The 19534-nt window shown below is 42.6% G+C and overlaps 1 protein-coding gene across 10 annotated transcripts in view; it reads left to right on the top strand.

The window, feature by feature from the left end:
* PRR14L (proline rich 14 like) overlaps positions 1-17886 on the top strand; it is a 57275-nt gene extending 39389 nt beyond the window's left edge. For all 10 annotated transcript variants that reach the window (XM_045887255.3, XM_064578709.1, XM_054510429.2 and 7 more), the window contains 5 exons: positions 2194-2265; positions 2942-3113; positions 3684-3790; positions 11278-11349; positions 13433-17886. In XM_045887255.3, coding sequence (XP_045743211.1) covers positions 2194-2265; positions 2942-3113; positions 3684-3790; positions 11278-11349; positions 13433-13697 — 688 coding nt within the window. In that variant the 3' untranslated portion in view covers positions 13698-17886. The remainder of the gene's footprint in view (positions 1-2193; positions 2266-2941; positions 3114-3683; positions 3791-11277; positions 11350-13432) is intronic.
* The last annotated feature ends 1648 nt before the right edge of the window (positions 17887-19534 follow it).

Below are 19534 nucleotides of genomic sequence, written 5' to 3'. Positions count from 1 at the left end.
AGGGAGAGGAAGAAGCAGATGCTCCACTGAGCAGGGAGCCCGACGTGGGGCTCGATCCCAGGACCCTCCCTGAGATCATGACCAGAGCCGAAGGCAGATGCTTAACTGACTGAGCCACCTAGGCGCCCCCGACACACATTGCTTTAAATCATAGTATACTGCTTTTACTTTGTCTGGTTTGTCAGTATACCTCTAGAACCGCATAACCACGCTCTGCTCAGTGTCTGACATGCAGCTTTAAATTGTCTTACCTTCTCTATGCTGTGTTCATGCCTGAGGTTCAAATATAGGCCAGTTCTTTGTTGCACCCTGTGAAGACGTGCGGCCTTTGGCCCTTTTTCTTTATCCAGAACGCTTTTCCCTCCTGACTTTTCTGTTTCCTGGCATGGAATATTTTTTCTCTGCCTTCCTTCCTATGTCTAGCATTTTATTTTATTCTTTTTATTTTAATTTAATTCAAGTGGAATGTTGGGGTGGGGGGTGTTTCTAGGGACTTTTCCTTCTTCTTGGCTCTAGAAGTGCGTTATCATATGCCTTGACTTTAAGTTTGGAAGTTTGCTGTTTTTCTAAACACACTTAGAAATATTAAGCATGATAAATTGAGTAACCCAATAAAGCAGGACTTAACAAATATTAAATTATGTTTCTGTTGGATTTTTTTTTTTTTTTTTTTAACAGAGAGAGAAAGAGAGGAAGTGCACAAGCAAGGGGAGCAGCAGAGGGAGAGAGAGTAGCAGGCTCTCCGCTGAGCATGGAGCCTGATGTGGGGCTCGATCCCAGGACCCCGGGATCATGACCCGAGCCAAAGTCAGACGCTCAACCAACTGAGCCACCCAGGCGCCCCATAGGATTTTTTTTTTAAGTTTTATTTATTTAATCTACACCCAATGTGGGGCTTGAACTCATGACCCTAAGATCAAGAGCTGCCTGCTCGTCTGACTGAGGCAGCCAGGCACCCCCAAAGGATTTTCTTATTTGAACCTTCAGCACTCTCTAATGAAAGTTGAATGGGCTTCTTTTTTGCTGTTTTTATAGATGATGAGCTTGAGGCACATGGTTTTTTCTAACCCAGATCAGGTTAGTGTTTCAGCTGAGCTAGACCTAGATGCAGGGTCTTCTGATTTCTGATTTGGTCAGCTCCTTCTCCAGTGTACACCCTGCCTCTTTCCTTTTATCAGTACCAGTCAGGGAATCCTGAAGTAGTTAGTGCTAAACCTTCTAAAAATCTGAATTGTCTTTGTTTTCTAGACATTGAGCAAATCTACTACTTCTAAGAGGAGGTGGATTGTTTTTATGGTCATCATACAAACCGCTCATTGATTAAACCTGTACTGTGTTCCAAATTTGGTAGAAACTGATACAGGTTTTACTTTGAGAGGCATTAAAAAGCTCTCCACCTTCATTTATTGATGTATCTATAAGTGATGAATACCATTGCTTCATCTATACAAATAAAAGCTTAATTACAAAGGAGTTAACTCTATTAATGGTTTTCTTCTACATAACCATGTTTTATGTGCAACTTGGCTTTAAAGAAAATAAGGTTTCTTCATAATCTTCTTTAAGGATATAGAAATTAGGCTTTATTTTAATGGCATTAATAAAGAGATGAATAATACAAGATTTGTGGGGCACCTGGGTGGCTCAGTCATTTAGCGTCTGCCTTCAGCTCAGGTCATGATCCCGGGATCCTGGGATCGAGCCCCGCATCGGGCTCCCTGCTCGGCGGGAAGCCTGCTTCTCGCTCTCCCACTCCCCCTGCTTGTGTTCCCTCTCTCGCACTGTGTCTCTCTGTCAAATAAATAAATAAAATCTTAAAAAAAAATAATACAAGATTTTTTTTATCTGTGAATTATATTTTGAAATCTTTAAGATATATATTCAACAAAAGAAGCTGTAAGACTCAAAGCCATTCTTGTTCCCCTCCTTTCTCTTACTGTCCTCTCTTTATTCCTCTCTCTACCTTCTTTCCATATAAGTTAGAAAAGAATCTTCCGTCAGCCTGCCTCCACTCCAGTGGTGGGCACATAAATGTAATGCTCAGGACTGGAGGGCTTTTTCTTCTTTCTGAGTGACTGACATTTCTTGTCTTCCTAGGGCCCCATTGAATATCATGTGCCATCAGTGGCATCAAAACTTCCCTGTTGTTCCACTGCCCTAACCTGTTGCTTTTGTACTTTTGCTTCACTTCAGCCACACCATGTTACCGTATGTGCCTCTTCCAGGCATGGAAGCTACTTATAATACCAGTGGCAGTCAGATGAGGTAAGCCTCCAGCAGCGCCTGCTACATAAGGGCTTGCGGCTTGCAGTGTGTGTGAGTGTGTGAGTGTGTGAGAGAGAGAGACAGACAGAGAGGAAGAGTGAATGTGCAAGTGAACACAGAACCTGAGAGGGCGCGCTAGCGGATGGTGTGGGTTGAGCATAGCATGATTCTGACGTCTGTTTTCCTTCCAAACCTGATCCGAGATTTAGATGCGTTTTATCATAAGTAGTGACTAAGGATGTGTAATCAGTACCATTTATTGAAAAAGAGTCAAAATCACTAGCCAGCTCTTTGTACCACAAGTTCCCTCTCAAGCTATCTCTTGGTCATAGAGCCAGCTTCATTGCCTTGATGGGATCGATCTCATTGAGCACAGTTCATTTGTTCAGTTCACTAAATGCCTTTTTCCTCCAAAAAGTCTCTTCCTTTTTACATTTTTCCTTATAAAACTTCTCTACACCAATGAAATGGATGGACCACATCCTTTTAATTTTTTAAATATATAGACACAGGCTGTGTCCAGAAATAACTAGAGAACAGGTTGGCTGGAAACGTCATTGCTGGAAAAAGGGAAGATCTTCAACCTTAGTATGTTGTTAGGAAGTTGAATGTGCCAAGGGAGAAAGTGAAACCCGTCTCATATTTTCCTTCTCTGTTTTTCTTTTCATGGTGCTAGACTAGAGCCTCCATTCCCTGCCTTGGTACCAAAGTCTTGCTTGGTAACAGACTCAGCTGTCAGCAAGCTCTTGCTTTCAGCCTCCGAGTTCCAAGTTCCTGAATTTGATGAGCTGGATACTGTGGCAGCGGCATGCCCCCATCCACAGAGCAGCCCTCCAGAACAGAAAGAGGTAAAGTGCTGATAGAGTCGAGGGCAATACTGGAAGTGTCCATCGAGGACCAAAGATCACATGATGGGTACACACAGGCCCCTGCGTGTCTTTGCTTATCACTGTTACCTTCAGCTGATTGCTGGAAATTACCAGGGCAGGAGTTTTTCTGCTTGGCCACTGAAGGCTACTCTGGATCTCTTAGTCTGCATTGTTTTCCAGAAACTTTTTTCTTGACAGTAGCATTTAACAGTATTTAGAGAGTTGGACCAAAGAGCTGCTTGCATTCAAAGATGAGTGAACAATGGTATTCTTCATTTTGCAGTCTCTCTCTGTCTCCCAACAGTTAACAGGCTTTCATATTGCTTATCTCAATATCTGAGCTGAATGTGTAGATTCTCTTCTAACAATATAAAGGGAGTGGTTGCTGAGAACACTGTCAGCAGGAGTAAGTAGAGCTTTGTCATAAACTATGAGTTAGAGTCAACTGTAAACTGAGGAAGCAAAATCTTAGAGTGTCAAGAAAAAGGACTTTATGTATTTAAAATGTCTTCTAACTTGACCATCTTTCTTCTTAATCTTTAAAAATAGGCTGAGCCAGAGAAGAGGCCAAAGAAAGTCTCACAGATTCGTATCCGGAAAACCATTCCTAAGCCAGACCCTAATCTTACCCCCATGGGCCTTCCTCGACCCAAAAGGTGAGCTCCTTCTCTAATACACATAGGTTCACATTTTTTGGAAAATTGTTTGATAGAATATAATGACCTTTTAAGTGGTCATATACTCTGAGCTATTTATTATACTTCTAGGAATTTATCCAAAAGAATTAATTGATAATATGACCAGAGATTTATGTGCCAGGGATATTGTTCTGCATTCTTAATCATTTTTATCAAGCTCACTATGCCAGATATTATGCTGTCCCTTTGTGTACATAGTCTGTTCGTCCCCTAGTGGTGCTGGGAGGTCAGCACCATTGTCACCCCCAGGTTTAGGTGAGGATGCCAAAGCTCAGTGGTTAAGACACCTGTGTTAGGCCATGGTGTCAGTCGCATGGCTCAGGTGGTTTCTCTCTCACCCAGTTTTTACCCAAACCCACAGCCCAAGCCACAACATTCTGGTGCAAAATTGACAAGGGGCCTAATGTCATGAGGGAAAGAAGTTTAATTTTTTTTCTCTTTTTTTTTAAGAAAATACCAGATGCATGCTATGGTCTATCTCATGGCCTTTAAAAACTTGGTTTCTAAAGGTTTATTTTTTATGACAGACATAATTGCTAACCCTAAAAAGGGAAGTGGAAAGAAAAAAAGGATTACCAAATTATGTATTTGATGTACTATACATTACCCAGACACACTATGAAAATACAAACATTTTATAAAAGATCTCCAGAGTTCGGGGCGCCTGGGTGGCTCAGTCGTTAGGCATCTGCCTTCGGCTCAGGTCATGATCCCAGGGTCCTGGGATCGAGCCCCTCATCGGGCTCCCTGCTCTGCAGGAGGTCTGCTTCTCCCTCTCCCACTCCCCATGCTTGTGTTCCCTCTCTCACTGTGTCTCTCTCTGTCAAATAAATAAATAAAATCTGGGGCGCCTGGGTGGCTCAGTTGGTTAAGCGACTGCCTTCGGCTCAGGTCATGATCCTGGAGCCCCGGGATCGAGTCCCGCATCGGGCTCCCTGCTCGGCGGGGAGTCTGCTTCTCCCTCTGATCCTCCCCCTCTCATGCTCTCTTGTCTCCCATTCTCTCTCTCAGATAAATAAATAAAAAATCTTTAAATAAATAAATAGGGCGCCTGGGTGGCTCAGTTGGTTAAGCGACTGCCTTCGGCTCAGGTCATGATCCTGGAGCCCCGGGATCGAGTCCCGCATCGGGCTCCCTGCTCGGCGGGGAGTCTGCTTCTCCCTCTGATCCTCCCCCTCTCATGCTCTCTTGTCTCCCATTCTCTCTCTCAGATAAATAAATAAAAAATCTTTAAATAAATAAATAGGGCGCCTGGGTGGCTCAGTTGGTTAAGCGACTGCCTTCGGCTCAGGTCATGATCCTGGAGTCCCTGGATCGAGTCCCGCATCGGGCTCCCTGCTCGGCAGGGAGCCTGCTTCTCCCTCTGATCCTCCCCCCTCTCATGTGCTCTCTCTCTCTCATTCTCTCTGTCTCAAATAAATAAATAAAATCTTAAAAATAAATAAATAAATAAATAAATAAATAAATAAATAAATAAATAAAATCTTTAAAAAAAAATAGATACAATTAAAAAAAAAAAAAGATCTCCAGATTTACATTTACTTGTGGTGGATTTCACTCCTTCATTTCTCATTGGCAAATAGAAGCCTAACAGTAGTCCCTTAAGTAACCCCAGGGTAAGTTATTGGACCCTCCTGAGCTTCAGGAATGTGTCTGTAAAGTGTAGTAAGAATTCCCAACACTTAAGACTGCTGTACAGTCCACTTGAGGAAAAAAATGTGTACTGTACCTATTATATTGCTTCACACAACACAAATGCAATAATTATTACTGTGATCATAATTGACGTTCTACTTTTCCCACATGGTTTTTGTCTTAATATATTTTATATTACAGTTCTTTTATTGATCATCCTACCATATGTCTTTATAAGAGAAATTTCCTAGGTTGAATAGTACTTATTCTTAGAATGAAATAGGATTCAGGGGCGCCTGGGTGGCTCCGTCGGTTAAGCGTCTGCCTTCAGCTCAGGTCATGATCCTGGAGTCCCTGGATCGAGTCCCATATCGGGCTCCCTGCTCAGCGGGGAGTCTGCTTCTCCCTCTGCCTGCCGCTCCCCCTGCTTGTGTTTACTCTGTGTCAAATAAATAAATATTAAAAAAAAAAAAAAAAAAAGAAATAGGATTCAGAATCAAATGTATTCTGTCTTGCATTTATATGTAGATATAAGTTCTAAAAAAACCTTTTTATTATAAATACGTAGTTGGGAGTGGAGAGAGTTTTAATATTGTAATGACATTCAGTCCTTTGAACTTCTTTCAAGTAATATGCCAAAAAATCACAGTGATCTATCATCAAATTATATTTAATGATTTACTGCCTAATTTTTTTTGAAAGCAAAGGATTGAAAAATGCTGACTCACATAGGTTCTGTTACCAGGCATCGAAGCAGTGAGTATCTCATTGTATGAGCAACACACCAAAAAGATCTGACCAGTAAGTGTCAGATGCCCAATAATTTGTATGCTGGTCTTTCACTTAAAGATACTTTATTTAAATCAATATAGTGAAAGAGGTTGAAAAAATAAGATTTTTAACAAACTTTAGCCTAAGATACCTAATAATAAAATGCTTTTATTCACATCCTCTTTTGTCAAAAAACCTTGAAGTTGTTGATTTAGTGCATTAAATTTATGGAAAAGCTTTGACATACAACTTTTTTTTTTAATATACTTGACACAATGTTACATTAGTTTCACATGTACAATATTGTGATTCAACAAGACTATACATTATGCTGTGCTCACGACAGGTGTAACTACCATTTGTCACCATACAATGCTTTTATAATACCGTTGACTATATTCCCTATGCTGTACCTACTCATTCCATAACGGAAAGCCCTAATCTCTCACTCCCCTTCACCCATTTTGTACATTCCCCCACCCCTTGACATATAACTTAATTGGCAAAGGCAGCTTTTATCATTCAAGCCCATCAGCCAAATCATTCTTACTTCCTAACTTTTGTTTTCCAACTCAAGTAAATGTGTTAATTCGCACTTATGAAAATCATACAAACCGTTGAGAAATAAATTATGGAACACATCTTATAAGGTAAATTTGTAAAAGCCATAAGTCAAAATTAAAATCATGTAACAAATATAAATAAAAATTTATTTTAATAGCACATTATTAAAACAACATGGTAATGCTGTTTCTCATTACTGGATTTGTAATAAACCAATGTAATGTGTAGTTAGAATAATAAATTATGAAGTGAGAAGTATGGTAGAAAGCATAATATTGCTTCAGTAAATGTGTATGCATATATGAATCAAACAACGTTATTGGACTTTTAGGAACAATTAAGAGTCATGTAAAAAATCAGAAATAAACCTATTAATTTATGTAAATCTTAGGATTGCTTCAATATTTAATGTAGGAGAAAAATATATTATGAAACCAACTTGCATGGCAGTATCCTGTAATATTTGCTGCTGTTAACAGGGGTAGAAGTTATAACATTTTATAAGCTAAAATAAAATGAAGATTAAATAATTGAATTAAATATTTCCTTATGTGATTTTTTTAAAAGTTTATTCCTTTACTGAAGGAAATTACTTAAAATTTTTGTCTGTGGGTTTTACATACTTCATCTTCAAATGTTTGATAGTCCTAGTAAACATTTCGGTTATATTCTTTTAAAAAAAGAAAAATTGACTGTTGAGTGGAACTTTTCTTTCGAAGTGATAACAGACTGTCAATGAGAATTGAGAATAGTTTTGGAAGAAACATTGGGTACAGTTAAATACATGAACAAGCTATGTTGGTATTTGAAGCTCTTTTTCCTAAGTAGGGCCTCCTTCTGAAGGAGGCATTGTTTGATGATAATCAGGAGATAAATGAGGCAGGGTCACTCTGACAAACCCATTCTGCAGCATATCTGAAATCTGAATATTCTGACACCAGCCAAAGTACCCTATTTCTAAAGCCACTTCTCTCTTAATCAACTATATGTAATGGGGAAAGACCAGTCCCATACAAGTTTACTGCGCTTTCATTAATTACTGAAGGGGACTTAGCAAGATCAGGGATTTGATTCATATACTGAAATAGCATTCAGGATGGATAGGTGCTATTCTGAAAGAATTTGTGGGAATGGAGAACTCTGCATGATCATTCAAGGACACTTCTCAAACATATGACCAGAAGTTCTAGGAAATTAAAGATTAGGAGGTTGATTCCACTAAAACTGGGTATTCATGTACTCTGTGGCATGTCTTCTGGTATACTAGTGTGAATACCACTGGTATTTAGTAGCAACCTTATTTAGCTAGCTCTTGGGGGTTCACGTGTCTGTCGGTCCAGTCAGACAAACTATACAGTATTTTAAATAGGGGAACTTTAATATAAAATGTTAAACTATAATAGGAGAGTAAGCACAAGATGTACAGAGAATTCTGAGGGACCCTAAGACTGAGAGCACGTACTCAAGGAAGGACAAACTTGGAAGAGGGGCCACCTCCCTAGGTTGGCATTTAGACTTTGTTGGAAAGGGTATGGTTGCAACCCATTAGCTTGCTCTGGGTTGCTAAGGCCAGAACTAGGCACTCAGGAAATAGCAACTTTGCAGGGTGCGGACAAGCTGAGGCAGGCAGGCATGCAAGGAGAGTGCGGGTGCTACTGTGGATGTAAGGCATGGAGCATGTTGTATTTCTTTCAGGAGGGCCACAGGAAACAGCCCTCAAGAAGTTGGGGTGTAGACTTATAGCCTGGAGGTCACATATGTGTCAGGAAGCATATGGCATGATCACCAGGCTAGGGTTGCCAGAGCACTGAAGGGACTGCATGCTCTGTCCACACAACTAGGGCTGAGCCCTCTCCAAATGCCCCCTCCTTGACATCCCAACAAACATGCACAATGACAGGGAAAAAAGTTTACCAGAACCAGGAAGAGAAACTCTTTTCCTCCTACAGTGTTCCCCAGTGCCCACTTTTGCCAAAGCTTTTAGCATCGTACTTAACTATAAAGAAGAAATGCTTAAGAGTCCAAGATTCCATTTTCACAAGAGTAGGTACTGAAGGGTACATTTTGAACTAAAAAGCAATAATTTGATAACTGGTACATGACAGCATACCCTACAAATTTGAATAGAATTCACTTGACCAAGAGCTGTTCCTTATAAGGAGGGATTTGAATAAATGGAAAAGTTGTATTTAATGCAATCATATGGAAAAATAAAGAAGCAAGAATAGCCAGGAAAATTCAGAAAAGGAATGAAATAAGAGAGGTACTAATCCCAAGAGATATTACACTATATTGTAAAGTCTTAATAAATAAGAACAGTGTAGTGCCAGAGCATAAGCATACAGATTGGTAAATTAAAGTAGGAAGTCCAGGAATAGACACAAATACATAGGGAAATTTAGAATGTGACAAAGGTGTCCCCTCAAATCAATGGTAAAAAGAAAGACTAAAGTGCTGTTGGGGCAACTGAGTAGCCATTTTAAGAGTAATAAACTTGCGGGGGGAGGGGCACGGGGGCACCTGGCTGGCTGTCAGTAGAGTATGTGACTTTTGTTCTCAGGGTTGTAAGTTCAAGCCACATGTTGGGTGTAAAGATCACTTAAAAATAAAATTTGGCGGGGCGCCTAGGTGGCTCATTCGTTAAGCATCTTCCTTCAGTTCAGGTCATGATCCTGGGGTCCTGGGATCGAGTCCCCAGGTCAGGCTCCCTGCTCAGCAGGAAGCCTCCTTCTCCCTCTCCCACTCTCCCTGCTTGTGTTCCCTCTCTCGCTGTCTCTCTCTCTGTCAAATAAATAAATTTTTAAAAAATCTAAAAAAATAAAAATAAAAAAATAAAATTTGGGGGGCACCTGGCTGGCTCAGTTGGTTAAGCGACTGCCTTCGGCTCAGGTCATGATCCCAGGGTCGTGGAATCAAGCCCCGCATCAGGCTCCCTGCTCAGCGGGAAGCCTGCTTCTCCCTCTCCCACTCCCCCTGCTTATGTTCCCTTTCTTGCTGTCTCTCTCTCTCTCTCAATTAAATAAAGAAAGAAAGAAAAAGAAGAAGAATTCTATCTAATGATTGGAGGAGTGATAGACTATTACCGTGTATGACCCTAAAGAAGTAGTAAATGTAATCAACATTTTTCAGTGGCTATTAATATTACCAAAAAGTCAACAACAGGTACCACAAGGTACACCACCATCTAAAAATCTTCCTATCAAAACACCTAAATCTGGGGGCATCTGGGTGGCTCAGTTGGTTAAGCGACTGCCTTCAGCTTAGGTCATGATCCTGGAGTCCCGGGATCGAGTCCCGCATCGGGCTCCCTGCTTGGTGGGGAGTCTGCTCCCTCTGACCCTCCCCTATCTCATGCTTTCTTTCTCTTTCTCTATCAAATAAATAATAAAATTCTTAAAAAAAAAAAAACCAAAACACCTAAATCTCGTTATGCCTCTGTATCTCAATTGTCAATCTGTAGGAAATACCTGTAGTATTTCCCATATGTTTGGGTCAGAGGAATAGGTTAAATGATACTATGTGGGTGTAATCAAAATCTAGACTGTGGAAGCCACAGGTCAAATGACCTGGTTTCTTCACCAAATAAATTACAAAATTTAAAAAAAGGAGACAAAATAGAACATGAGTAACATATAAATTGAGATGGGTTTGATTGGGATTAAAAATTCCAGGGACCTGTGTTTGGGAGAAGGGTAAAAATATTGATGCACTTCAGTTTCCAAGTTAAATATACTTATTAAAATGCTTGCCAGCCAATAAAAGGGGAATGTATAATTTCTAAGCCAGAAAGGGGGGATAGAAAGTAAGGAGTCAGTCAAGGAGAAGAAAAACATTGGAAAGGTAGGATTAAAAGAAGCTGTAAAATATGATAATAGATATAAATACAGTTATATCATTGCCAGCAAGTATAGACAAAATTTCATAAAGCTGAAAATTGGCAGCCTAGAAATATGTGTTGTGCACATGAGACACATCTAAAACTCATTGCAGAAGGGCTGAAAGAAAAGAAGCCCATCGAGTTGGGAAGGCAGTCTTTTCTCTCAAGAGAGCGTGGAGAGGGGTGTCTGGGTGGCTCAGTTGGTTGAGAGTCTGCCTTCAGCTCAGGTCATGATCCCAGGGTCCTGCATCAGGCTCCCTGCTCAATGGGGTTCTGTTCCTCCCCCTCCCCCTGCTCATGATCTCGCACTCTCCTCTCATAAATAAATAAAATCTTTAAGAGAGAACAGCATGAAGAACTTATTTTGGGGGCGCCTGGGTGGCTCAGTCGTTAGGCGTCTGCCTTCGGCTCAGGTCATGATCCCAGGGTCCTGGGATCGAGCCCTGCACTGGGCTCCCTGCTCGGCAGGAAGCCTGCTTCTCCCTCTCCTGCTCCCCCTCCTTGTGTTCCCTCTCTCACTGTGTCTCTCTCTGTCAAATAAATAAATAAAATCTTTAAAAAAAAAAAAACAACAAAACTTATTTTGTTCTCTTTTCAGGTTGAAAAAAAAGGAGTTTAGTTTAGAAGAAATCTATACCAATAAGAATTATAAGTCTCCTCCTGCAAATAGGTGGGTACATGAGTAGGACTTAATAGACTGGGAGGGCTTCTGAAATGATCGATGTAAATCTCCAATCCTTTCACTTCAGAAAGGGTTTTATGTTCAGTTATTGGAAATAACATGAATTGATATTTTTACTTCCCAGCTTTTGAACTGGGGTTGGTGGTAGGATGGGACAGGAACATGTGTTGAATGAGGTAGGTACAGAAAACGTCTTACTGTACTTGTGTTTTTAACAAATAGGCCAGCTCTCTTCTTCAGGACTAATAATCATCAGTCTTCAGATAGGATTACAAACCCAAATACAGAACGAATTTCATTGGCTACCTTCAAGTCTGAATTCAGTTTAAGTCAGGGAACATTTATTAAATTCCTGTTGTGTCCAGGTTGTAGCAGGAGAGTTCCAGGATTTTATCCTGTAAGGTGAACATTTGCTCTAAGTCATTTGTACAAGATTATTCATTGCAGCATTGCTAAATAATAGGAAAGGATTGGAAACAACTGAAAATATCCACTAATTGAGTTCTGATTAAATTATAATCCAGCCTTATAATGGAATGTACTATATAGCCATTGAAAAGAATGAATCAGGAGTGCCTGGGTGGCTCAGTCGGTTAAGCGTCTGCCTTCAGCTCAGGTCATGATCCCAGGGTCCTGGGATTGAGTCCCGTGTTGGGCTCCCTGTTCTGTGGGGAGTCTGCTTCTCCTTCACCCTCTGCCCCTACCCCCCACTCGTGCTCTCTCACACTCTCAGTCTCAAATAAATAAATAAAAATCTTTAAAAATTAAAAAAAAGAGAGAGAGAGAATGGGACACCTGGGTGGCTCAGTTGGTTAAGCATCTGCCTTTGGCTCGAGTCATGATCCCAGAGTCCTGGGATTGAGTCCTGAGTCGGGCTCCCTGCTTCACAGGGAGTCCGCTTCTCCCTCTGCCCCTCCTCCCACTCGTTCTCTCAATCCCTCTCTCTCTCTCAAATAATTAAATAAAATCTTTAGAAAAAAAAGAATGAGGGGCACCTGGGTGGCTCAGTCGTAAAGCATCTGCCTTCAGCTCAGGTCATGATCCCAGGGTGCTGGGATCGAGCCCCATATCGGGCTCCCTGCTCAGCGGGAAGCCTGCTTCTCCCTCTCCCACTCCCCCTGCTTGTGTTCCCTCTCTCGCTGTGTCTCTCTCTGTCAAATAAATAAGTAAAAATCTTTAAAAAGAAAAAAAAAGAATGAATCAGATACCCATGTACCAAATTAGAATAATCTTAAAAGTTATTGACAGGGGGCGCCTGGGTGGCTCAGTTGGTTAAGCGTCTGCCTTCGGCTCAGGTCATGATCCCAGGGTTTTGGGATCAAGCCTCGCATCCGGGTCCCTGCTCAACGGGGAACCTGCTTCTCCCTCTCCTGCTCCCCCTGCTTGTGCTCTCTCTCTCTCCGTCAAATAAATAAATAAAATGTTTTAAAAAAATAAGTACTGACAGGTCAGAGAGGCACAGTGCATAGGACAGTGTATGTAATTTGCTACCATTTGAGTAAGAGGAAAAAACCAAAGTGGAGGATATATGTCATGGGTCAGCAGACTACAGGCCAAATTCAGCCAGTGGCCTGTTTCCTTTCTTTTCTTTCCTTCTTTTTTTGTTACAGTCTGTCAGCAAAGAATGGTTTCTACATTTTTAAAGGGTTGTTTAAAAACAAAAAAGAATATGTAATAGAGTCCTCTGTGGCTCATTAATTTTAAAATGTTTACTCTCTGGTACTTTATGCAAAAGGGCTATCTCTGATAATATATGCTTATTTATGCATGTCTGTGCATTGAATGACTTTTGGAAGGATACACAAAAAATATGCTGCTGTTGCCAACAGGGGCTGGCCTTGTATTCTTTACCCTTTTGTCCAGTTGCAGTTTTTTTACTCTGTGTTCCCATATTACATATCCATAAAATTTTTTTTTTTCATACAAAAAAAGATAGATACTGGCCAGAGGAAACAGCTGAGTAAGTAGTCATTAGTCATTTAAGCCCCAGTTGACCAGAACGGTTGGTGGCCCAGGAGATGTGCCATGTGAGTCGGTGTGGTGTTGAGTCTTTTTTGTGCTCTGCCCTCAGGTGTTTGGAGACCATCTTTGAGGAACCCAAGGAACGAAATGGTACGCTAATCTCAATCAGCCAACAGAAGAGAAAACGAGTTCTAGAATTTCAGGATTTTACCGTCCCACGAAAGAGGAGAGCTCGTGGTAAGGTCAAGGTGGCAGGCAGCTTTACCAGGGCCCAGAAGGCAGCTCTGCAGAGTCGAGAGCTGGATGCTCTGTTGATAAAGAAACTAATGGAATTGGAGACCTTTTTTGCCAAGGAAGAGGAGGAGCAGGAGTGACCATCTGGTTGTTGAGAAGCAATTCGGTTTGGGGGTCTCGATTTTAGATTTTCCAGGCTCCTTGGAAGAGGTTGCCTAATTTTGCCCTACCGCCCAAACCACTCAGAATGCAGTCCATGGATTTTTACCTATTTTGAGGTGCAACCTTTTTAGGAAATGGTGAAGGAGGGTCCTCTGCTTCTACTGCTGAGTACTGAACCTCAGGAATGCTCCCTTTCTCCTGGAAATGGTCCTGAATGACATCTGGCCTCCTCCCCTCACTCGCCATCCTCAGGAGGAGGACACAGCACACGTTCAGTAACACTAGGATTCCAAGGACTCACAGCATTTGCACGTCTGTGTGAAAGTTCTGCGTTGTTTACGGTGGTGCTAGACCAAGATTATTTAGAGACGTGGCCTAGGGAGGGGGACCTGGCGTCCTGTCCTGTGTGGTCTCACCGGCTCATTTCGGTAGTTGAGGAAAGATGAGCTGTTGTGTTTCCTAACCTTTGAGTCCGTCTGCCCAGAACTGTGTGTGTGTGTGTGTGTGTGTGTGTGTGTGTGTGTGTGTGTGTGGCTTCTTCCCATGATTTTCTCCCCTCTGTGACTGTGGGTCACTAGTGCCAGAGGAGCCCGTCCAGGCCCCATTCGAAGTAAGTTGCACTTTTTAATGTTGTGGTGTTGATTATTTTCATTTGTTTTATTTCCTTTTTTTTTTTTTTTTTTTGTATTATTGCTGCATGTTTGGAGCCTTTAAATGTGATTTTAAAACAATTTTTTTAAGACATCAAGGAGAAAGACAATACACGTCTTCAGAATATATGACAGGCATTTGACCCAGTATATCAGTGCATAGTATGGGACAATGGAGAGACATTTTCCCATCATGTGTTTCAAGCAGCCCCTTCCCCATGTCCACCTTCAGTGTAACCATTAGAGGGAGTCCTTTTTCATCTGGGTTCTCATTCTTGCTCACTAAGTTGATGTGTTTATTTTAATGATGGAAGTAAGAGCAGGTTTTCCTCCCAACCATTTAAAAAATAGGAACGTTGGGTGTGGTCTTAATGGGTTTTATCTGAAGTGGTAGCATATAACAAAGTTGGGTACAACAGCTCAGGCGGTGATAAAGTCCAGCCCAGAGTGTTCGCAGCTGTCAGAGCAACTTGCTCCAAAAGTGGGGAGTGAGGACGTGGTTCAGGCCCAGTGATGCATCCTTGCAGTGGGATCATGAAATTCCACCGCCAGCCCTCTCGGAGGACACCATCTTATTGGGGGAGCTCCTGTGTCAAATTGGAAATTTTCCTGGAAGTTTTGTGGAGTGCCAGAGTTAGTGGAGTTCCTTCATCCGGGCCCGCGGGAGTCTGTGGGCAGAAGGATGCTGTGTGGATCAACCAGGCCCAGAGGTGTCATTCCTTTTCCATTTAACTCCTGTGTGCCCTTGCCCTGCTTCCCCCGACCTCCTTCCCTTGTGTTTTATCTTTCTTTCTCTCTTGCTCTCAAAACAAAAGTTCAGAGAACTAACATTCCTTGGCTGGTAAGTGAGATGCTACACCCAGCCTCAGGACACTGGTCACCTCTTCCCATTCTCCTAAGAGCCACTGCTGGGAAGCATCCACCCATGGAGACTGTCAGAACTCCAGAGATATTTTCAAAGCCAGTCTGTTAGGGAAGAGCGAGTGGTGCCGTCCTGGAGTGTGTCTCCTAGGGTTCCTTTGTCTCCCCATTTGTGAGTGGGTGGGGAGATGGGGCGGGGGTGGGGGGTCTCTATGTGCCTTTCCTTTGCAGGTTGACAGTCTGTGCCGCACTGGAGCAGAAGAACTGACATGAGCAAGAAAAAAAATAAAAGTGCCACATCTGTCTTCTAGGCCCACTGCCTCAGACATAGCATTTAGTAAGTGAAATACATACCTGGTGACCCAAGGAGGCTTCTAAGGCCATGGCCAAATAGCATTAGAAGAGAGCCACACTTCCACACTGGCTCTGAATGATGTGAACTAGATTCCGTCGTTCTACATCCGCTTTGCCCAGACTGTATAGACACGACCTGTGTTTCACCTCAGTACCTCTCCCTTCCTGGGACAGGGTCCTTAGACACTAAATGCTTCTCTCTGTCTTTTTGCCTAAAGGAGTGGGATTAGTAATCCATTGCACCCTCCAACAGAGATTTTTAGGGAGTGTTGCTGGACAGCATGCAAACTCCCAGCAACTCAACAGAGCCCTGTTTGCCAGCTCCGTTGCCAGTGTAGATGAGTCAGCAGTGCGGCAGCCGTGTCATCCGGCAGACTGAGGTTGAGTGGGCACAGCTGTGGCATCACCACCATTACAGAGACACAATTTCAAGTTCGCCCTTTATAGGCATGGCACTTGGAAGAGCCAGGAGCAGTGATGTGGAATGTTGGAGGCATGGAGGAGGTGGAGGCCTGGGCTCTCTCCTTGTCCTGGCCATGTGGGAGAGAAGCAGCTCTGAGGCGGCCCTGACTATCCTTGAAATTCTTGGCCCGCCCCCTGACTAAGGGGCCTTCCCCTGCTCCCAAGTTAAGAAGGGGCCCCCATTGCAAACTTGAAATTGCTTGCCTGAAGTTGATACATCAAGTTCTAGCCGCACTCAGCCACACCTGTCTTAGCATCCATTGTCGTCATTGGCCTGGCCAGCTGCAACGCTCTGTGGCCCTCGGAGCCTGTGGAAGCTGCCCACTATGGGAGGTGTTAGTCGGCCGCTGGCACCCCACCTGCCCAGAGCTACTGGAGGTCTGCTGCTGGGGGCTGGTACAGTTTCTGAGTATGGGGACTTCCCACCCCAAGTGGTGGGAACTTACAATTAACTATAATTTACTCAGCTATAACTCAACTCCAGAGGTTTAGTGTTTTTAATATGGGAAAGAGAGGAGAAATCTCAGGTCCAATCAGGGTTCTGCCCATCAGCTTTTCACTGAAACTTCAAATGTGGGTTGTTGTTTTTTCATCTTTCAATTTATAGCTATATTTGCCCCTCATCTGCTCCCCACCCACTTTCCCCTTCTCTTTTGGTCACCTTTCCAGCTTTATTTCTCCATTAGTTTAAATTTACCTCATCACCTATTCAAGCAAATTATGTCCACTTTTTCTTAGTGACCTTACTCTAAGAGCTACAGCTGAGGGAGGTACAGTGGAAAGACATGTAGCGTTTGCCTTACTTGGAGCCTGAAGAGCTTAGAAACTCATGCTGTGAATCCCAAAACTCAGCGCTCCTTCAAGAGCTGTGAAAATCATGACACTTTGTCACAGTTTTGCCTGAAAGGGTCTTTTGCGTGGGCACCAGAGCCAACCTGAGGTAAATTCCAGATCCTACGCTCTGGGCATGATCCCTCCCCCCAGGGCTCACTCCCTGCCCACCAGACCGAGAGCATGTAGGGGATGCGGGACCGGGGCAGCAGAGCCAAGGCTTTGGTGCAGCCTAATGGAACGCACAGCCAGCGCTCCGTCCCCAGGCTGGGATTCCATCTCATAATACCATGTACGGTAAGATCCACGGAAGACCAACTTTTAGTCAGTGATACTTTTCTCCCATCACCTGAGGGAGGAGTATGCAGTTGGTGCTTTCTTAAATTCCCTTGTTTTGTTTTTTTTGTTTGTTTCGGGAAGCTTTTCCCCTGGTATCATGGAAAGGACCTTTTAAACACCACGTTGTGGGTGGCTGTATCCAAAGTCTAAATAATTGGCCAGAGGTATGGAGTAGCCTTTCCTGGATTCATGCAAGGGAAGAGCTCCTTACCACAACTGCACTCATTAATGTAAACAGCTGGCTTCGGAGGAAGGCTTAGTTTTATGAAAATCAAAGTTTTATATTATCTAACCACAAATTGAGCAGCAAACGCTAATTTGATTATAAAGTGAGGGTCCCCACATAGCCCGCCATCTAGCACGGTATATACTCAGATTTGATGGCTTGTTCGTTGTGTGTCTTCATGAGCCCCTCCCTGGTGCTGAATTGGATCTGAATTCTTGGCGAGAGACCTCAGCATCTCCTTGGGCAGGTCTGGGCCAGTAAATAGCTGCCTGAAGTGTTTATATATTATCATGGTCAATAGTTCAGTGAAATTTGTACATTTTTGGTAACATTGGCATACAAGATGCCCCTGCATTTCCTTTTCTGTTTGGTAGTTTGTGACTCTAAAATTCCCACTGTTATGTGTGTTAATTTATGAAAATAAATTTTTTTTTTTGAAAACCTTTCAGATAACTCTCAAGGCTGTTATCCTTAAAAAAAAAAAAAAAAAAAAAAAACAGAGGGGCACCTGGGTGGCTCAGTTGGTTAAGTGTCCAGCTCTTGATTTTGGCTCAGGTCATGATCTCAGGGTTGTGAGATCGAGCCCCATGTGGGGCTCCGTGCTCAGCGTGGAGTATGCTTGAGATTCTCTTTCTCCCTCTGCCTCTCTCTTCGCCTTCTCTCTCAAAATAAAATATTTAAAAAAAAATTTTTTTTTAATTTCTGCACCCATCATGGGGCTTGAAATTCAAACCCCAAGATCAAGAGTCACATGCTCTACCAACTAAGCCAATCAGGCACCCCTGTTACTTTATTCTTATGGCTTGGTAATAAGTTAAAATTTTACCTATAATGTCATGAGGTGTCACCATTTTCTGAGGACTGTCCTGTGCTCAGAACATGTATAAGACTCCACCTTTGGGTGACCTTCTGAGCCTGCAGTGAACCTTTGAAACTTTATTCAGTGGGGGAACACCTGGGTGGCACAGTTGGTTGAGCATCCAACTCTTGGTTTTGGCTCAGATCATGATCATGGGGTCGTGGGATTGAACCCTGCATCGGGCTCCATGCTCAGCAGGTAGTCTGCTTCTCTCCCTCTCCCTCTGCCCCTCCCTCCCTCCTTGAGCTCACTCTCACTTTCTCTCTAAAGGAAGAAAATAAATCTTAAATTTATTTAAGGTCGCAAATTATCTTGTGACAGAATTTGGTATTTGGAAACCACTAAGACATATTCAGATCCGAGTCATACCAAGTGAAGTGGGGTTGCTAAGCAAGTATGTTAGGTATGATTTTTAAATCATACCTTAATTTCTCATTTGGCAGAGGCGGGGAGAAAGGAGTTATAAAGTCAAGTCAAAATATGTTTCAAATATTAGCCTATTTGGAATAAGAGCTTGACTTGCTAATGAGACTACAAGGGAGAGAGTATAAGTACATTCATTTACTGTAAAAAAGGTCTTGCCCTTTATCACATCTCCTAGCTGTACATGAGGTTAGGCTATGATAAGTACTCCATCCTCAGCTCTCTCTTTAACCAATGGCAACTAGTGAAAGAATGACTGAAAACATGGCTCTCTAACACCACACCGACTTGTCCCAGAAAGAAGCTAAGAATCCTCTGTGGTGTCCTGCCCTCTTGCAGTGATGGAGACCTCATCTCTGCAGTTCCTTCTGGGACTTTGCTCGAGAAGTGTTCTAGAAAATTCCTAATTTTTTAAGCAACTGGTCATAGGTGAGTCATATCATCTTACACTTCCAGTGTCTTCCCCCTTTTCACGGAGGAGATAGTAGCAATTTGGATAGAACTTACCTACAGACTTTTTACAGTTCCTTGAACAGACCAGGCATGCTCCCTTTCCAGGGCCCAGAATGTTCTCCCACGTTTCTACATGTTCCCTCAAATCTTTGCCTTCCCAGATCACCCTTCCTAAAGCTGTATCCCCTCCCATTCTACATCACCTTTATGATACTTTCTATTTTACAGCATTTACTACTACTTTGTACATATTCATCACTGTAATGTAAGCTCCTTGAGGTCAGGGACTTTGTTTTACTCACCCTGGGCTCTCCTGGCTCCTGAAGCACCTAACGCAGTGCCTCACATACACGGTAG

Source organism: Mirounga angustirostris, unplaced genomic scaffold, assembly GCF_029215605.1.
Source record: "Mirounga angustirostris isolate CCGP_5_RB_7025 unplaced genomic scaffold, mMirAng1.0.hap1 SCAF_14, whole genome shotgun sequence".
Lineage (NCBI taxonomy): Eukaryota > Metazoa > Chordata > Mammalia > Carnivora > Phocidae > Mirounga > Mirounga angustirostris.
The sequence above is the reverse complement of the archived record's forward strand: the minus strand, read 5'-3'. Positions and strand labels throughout refer to the sequence as shown.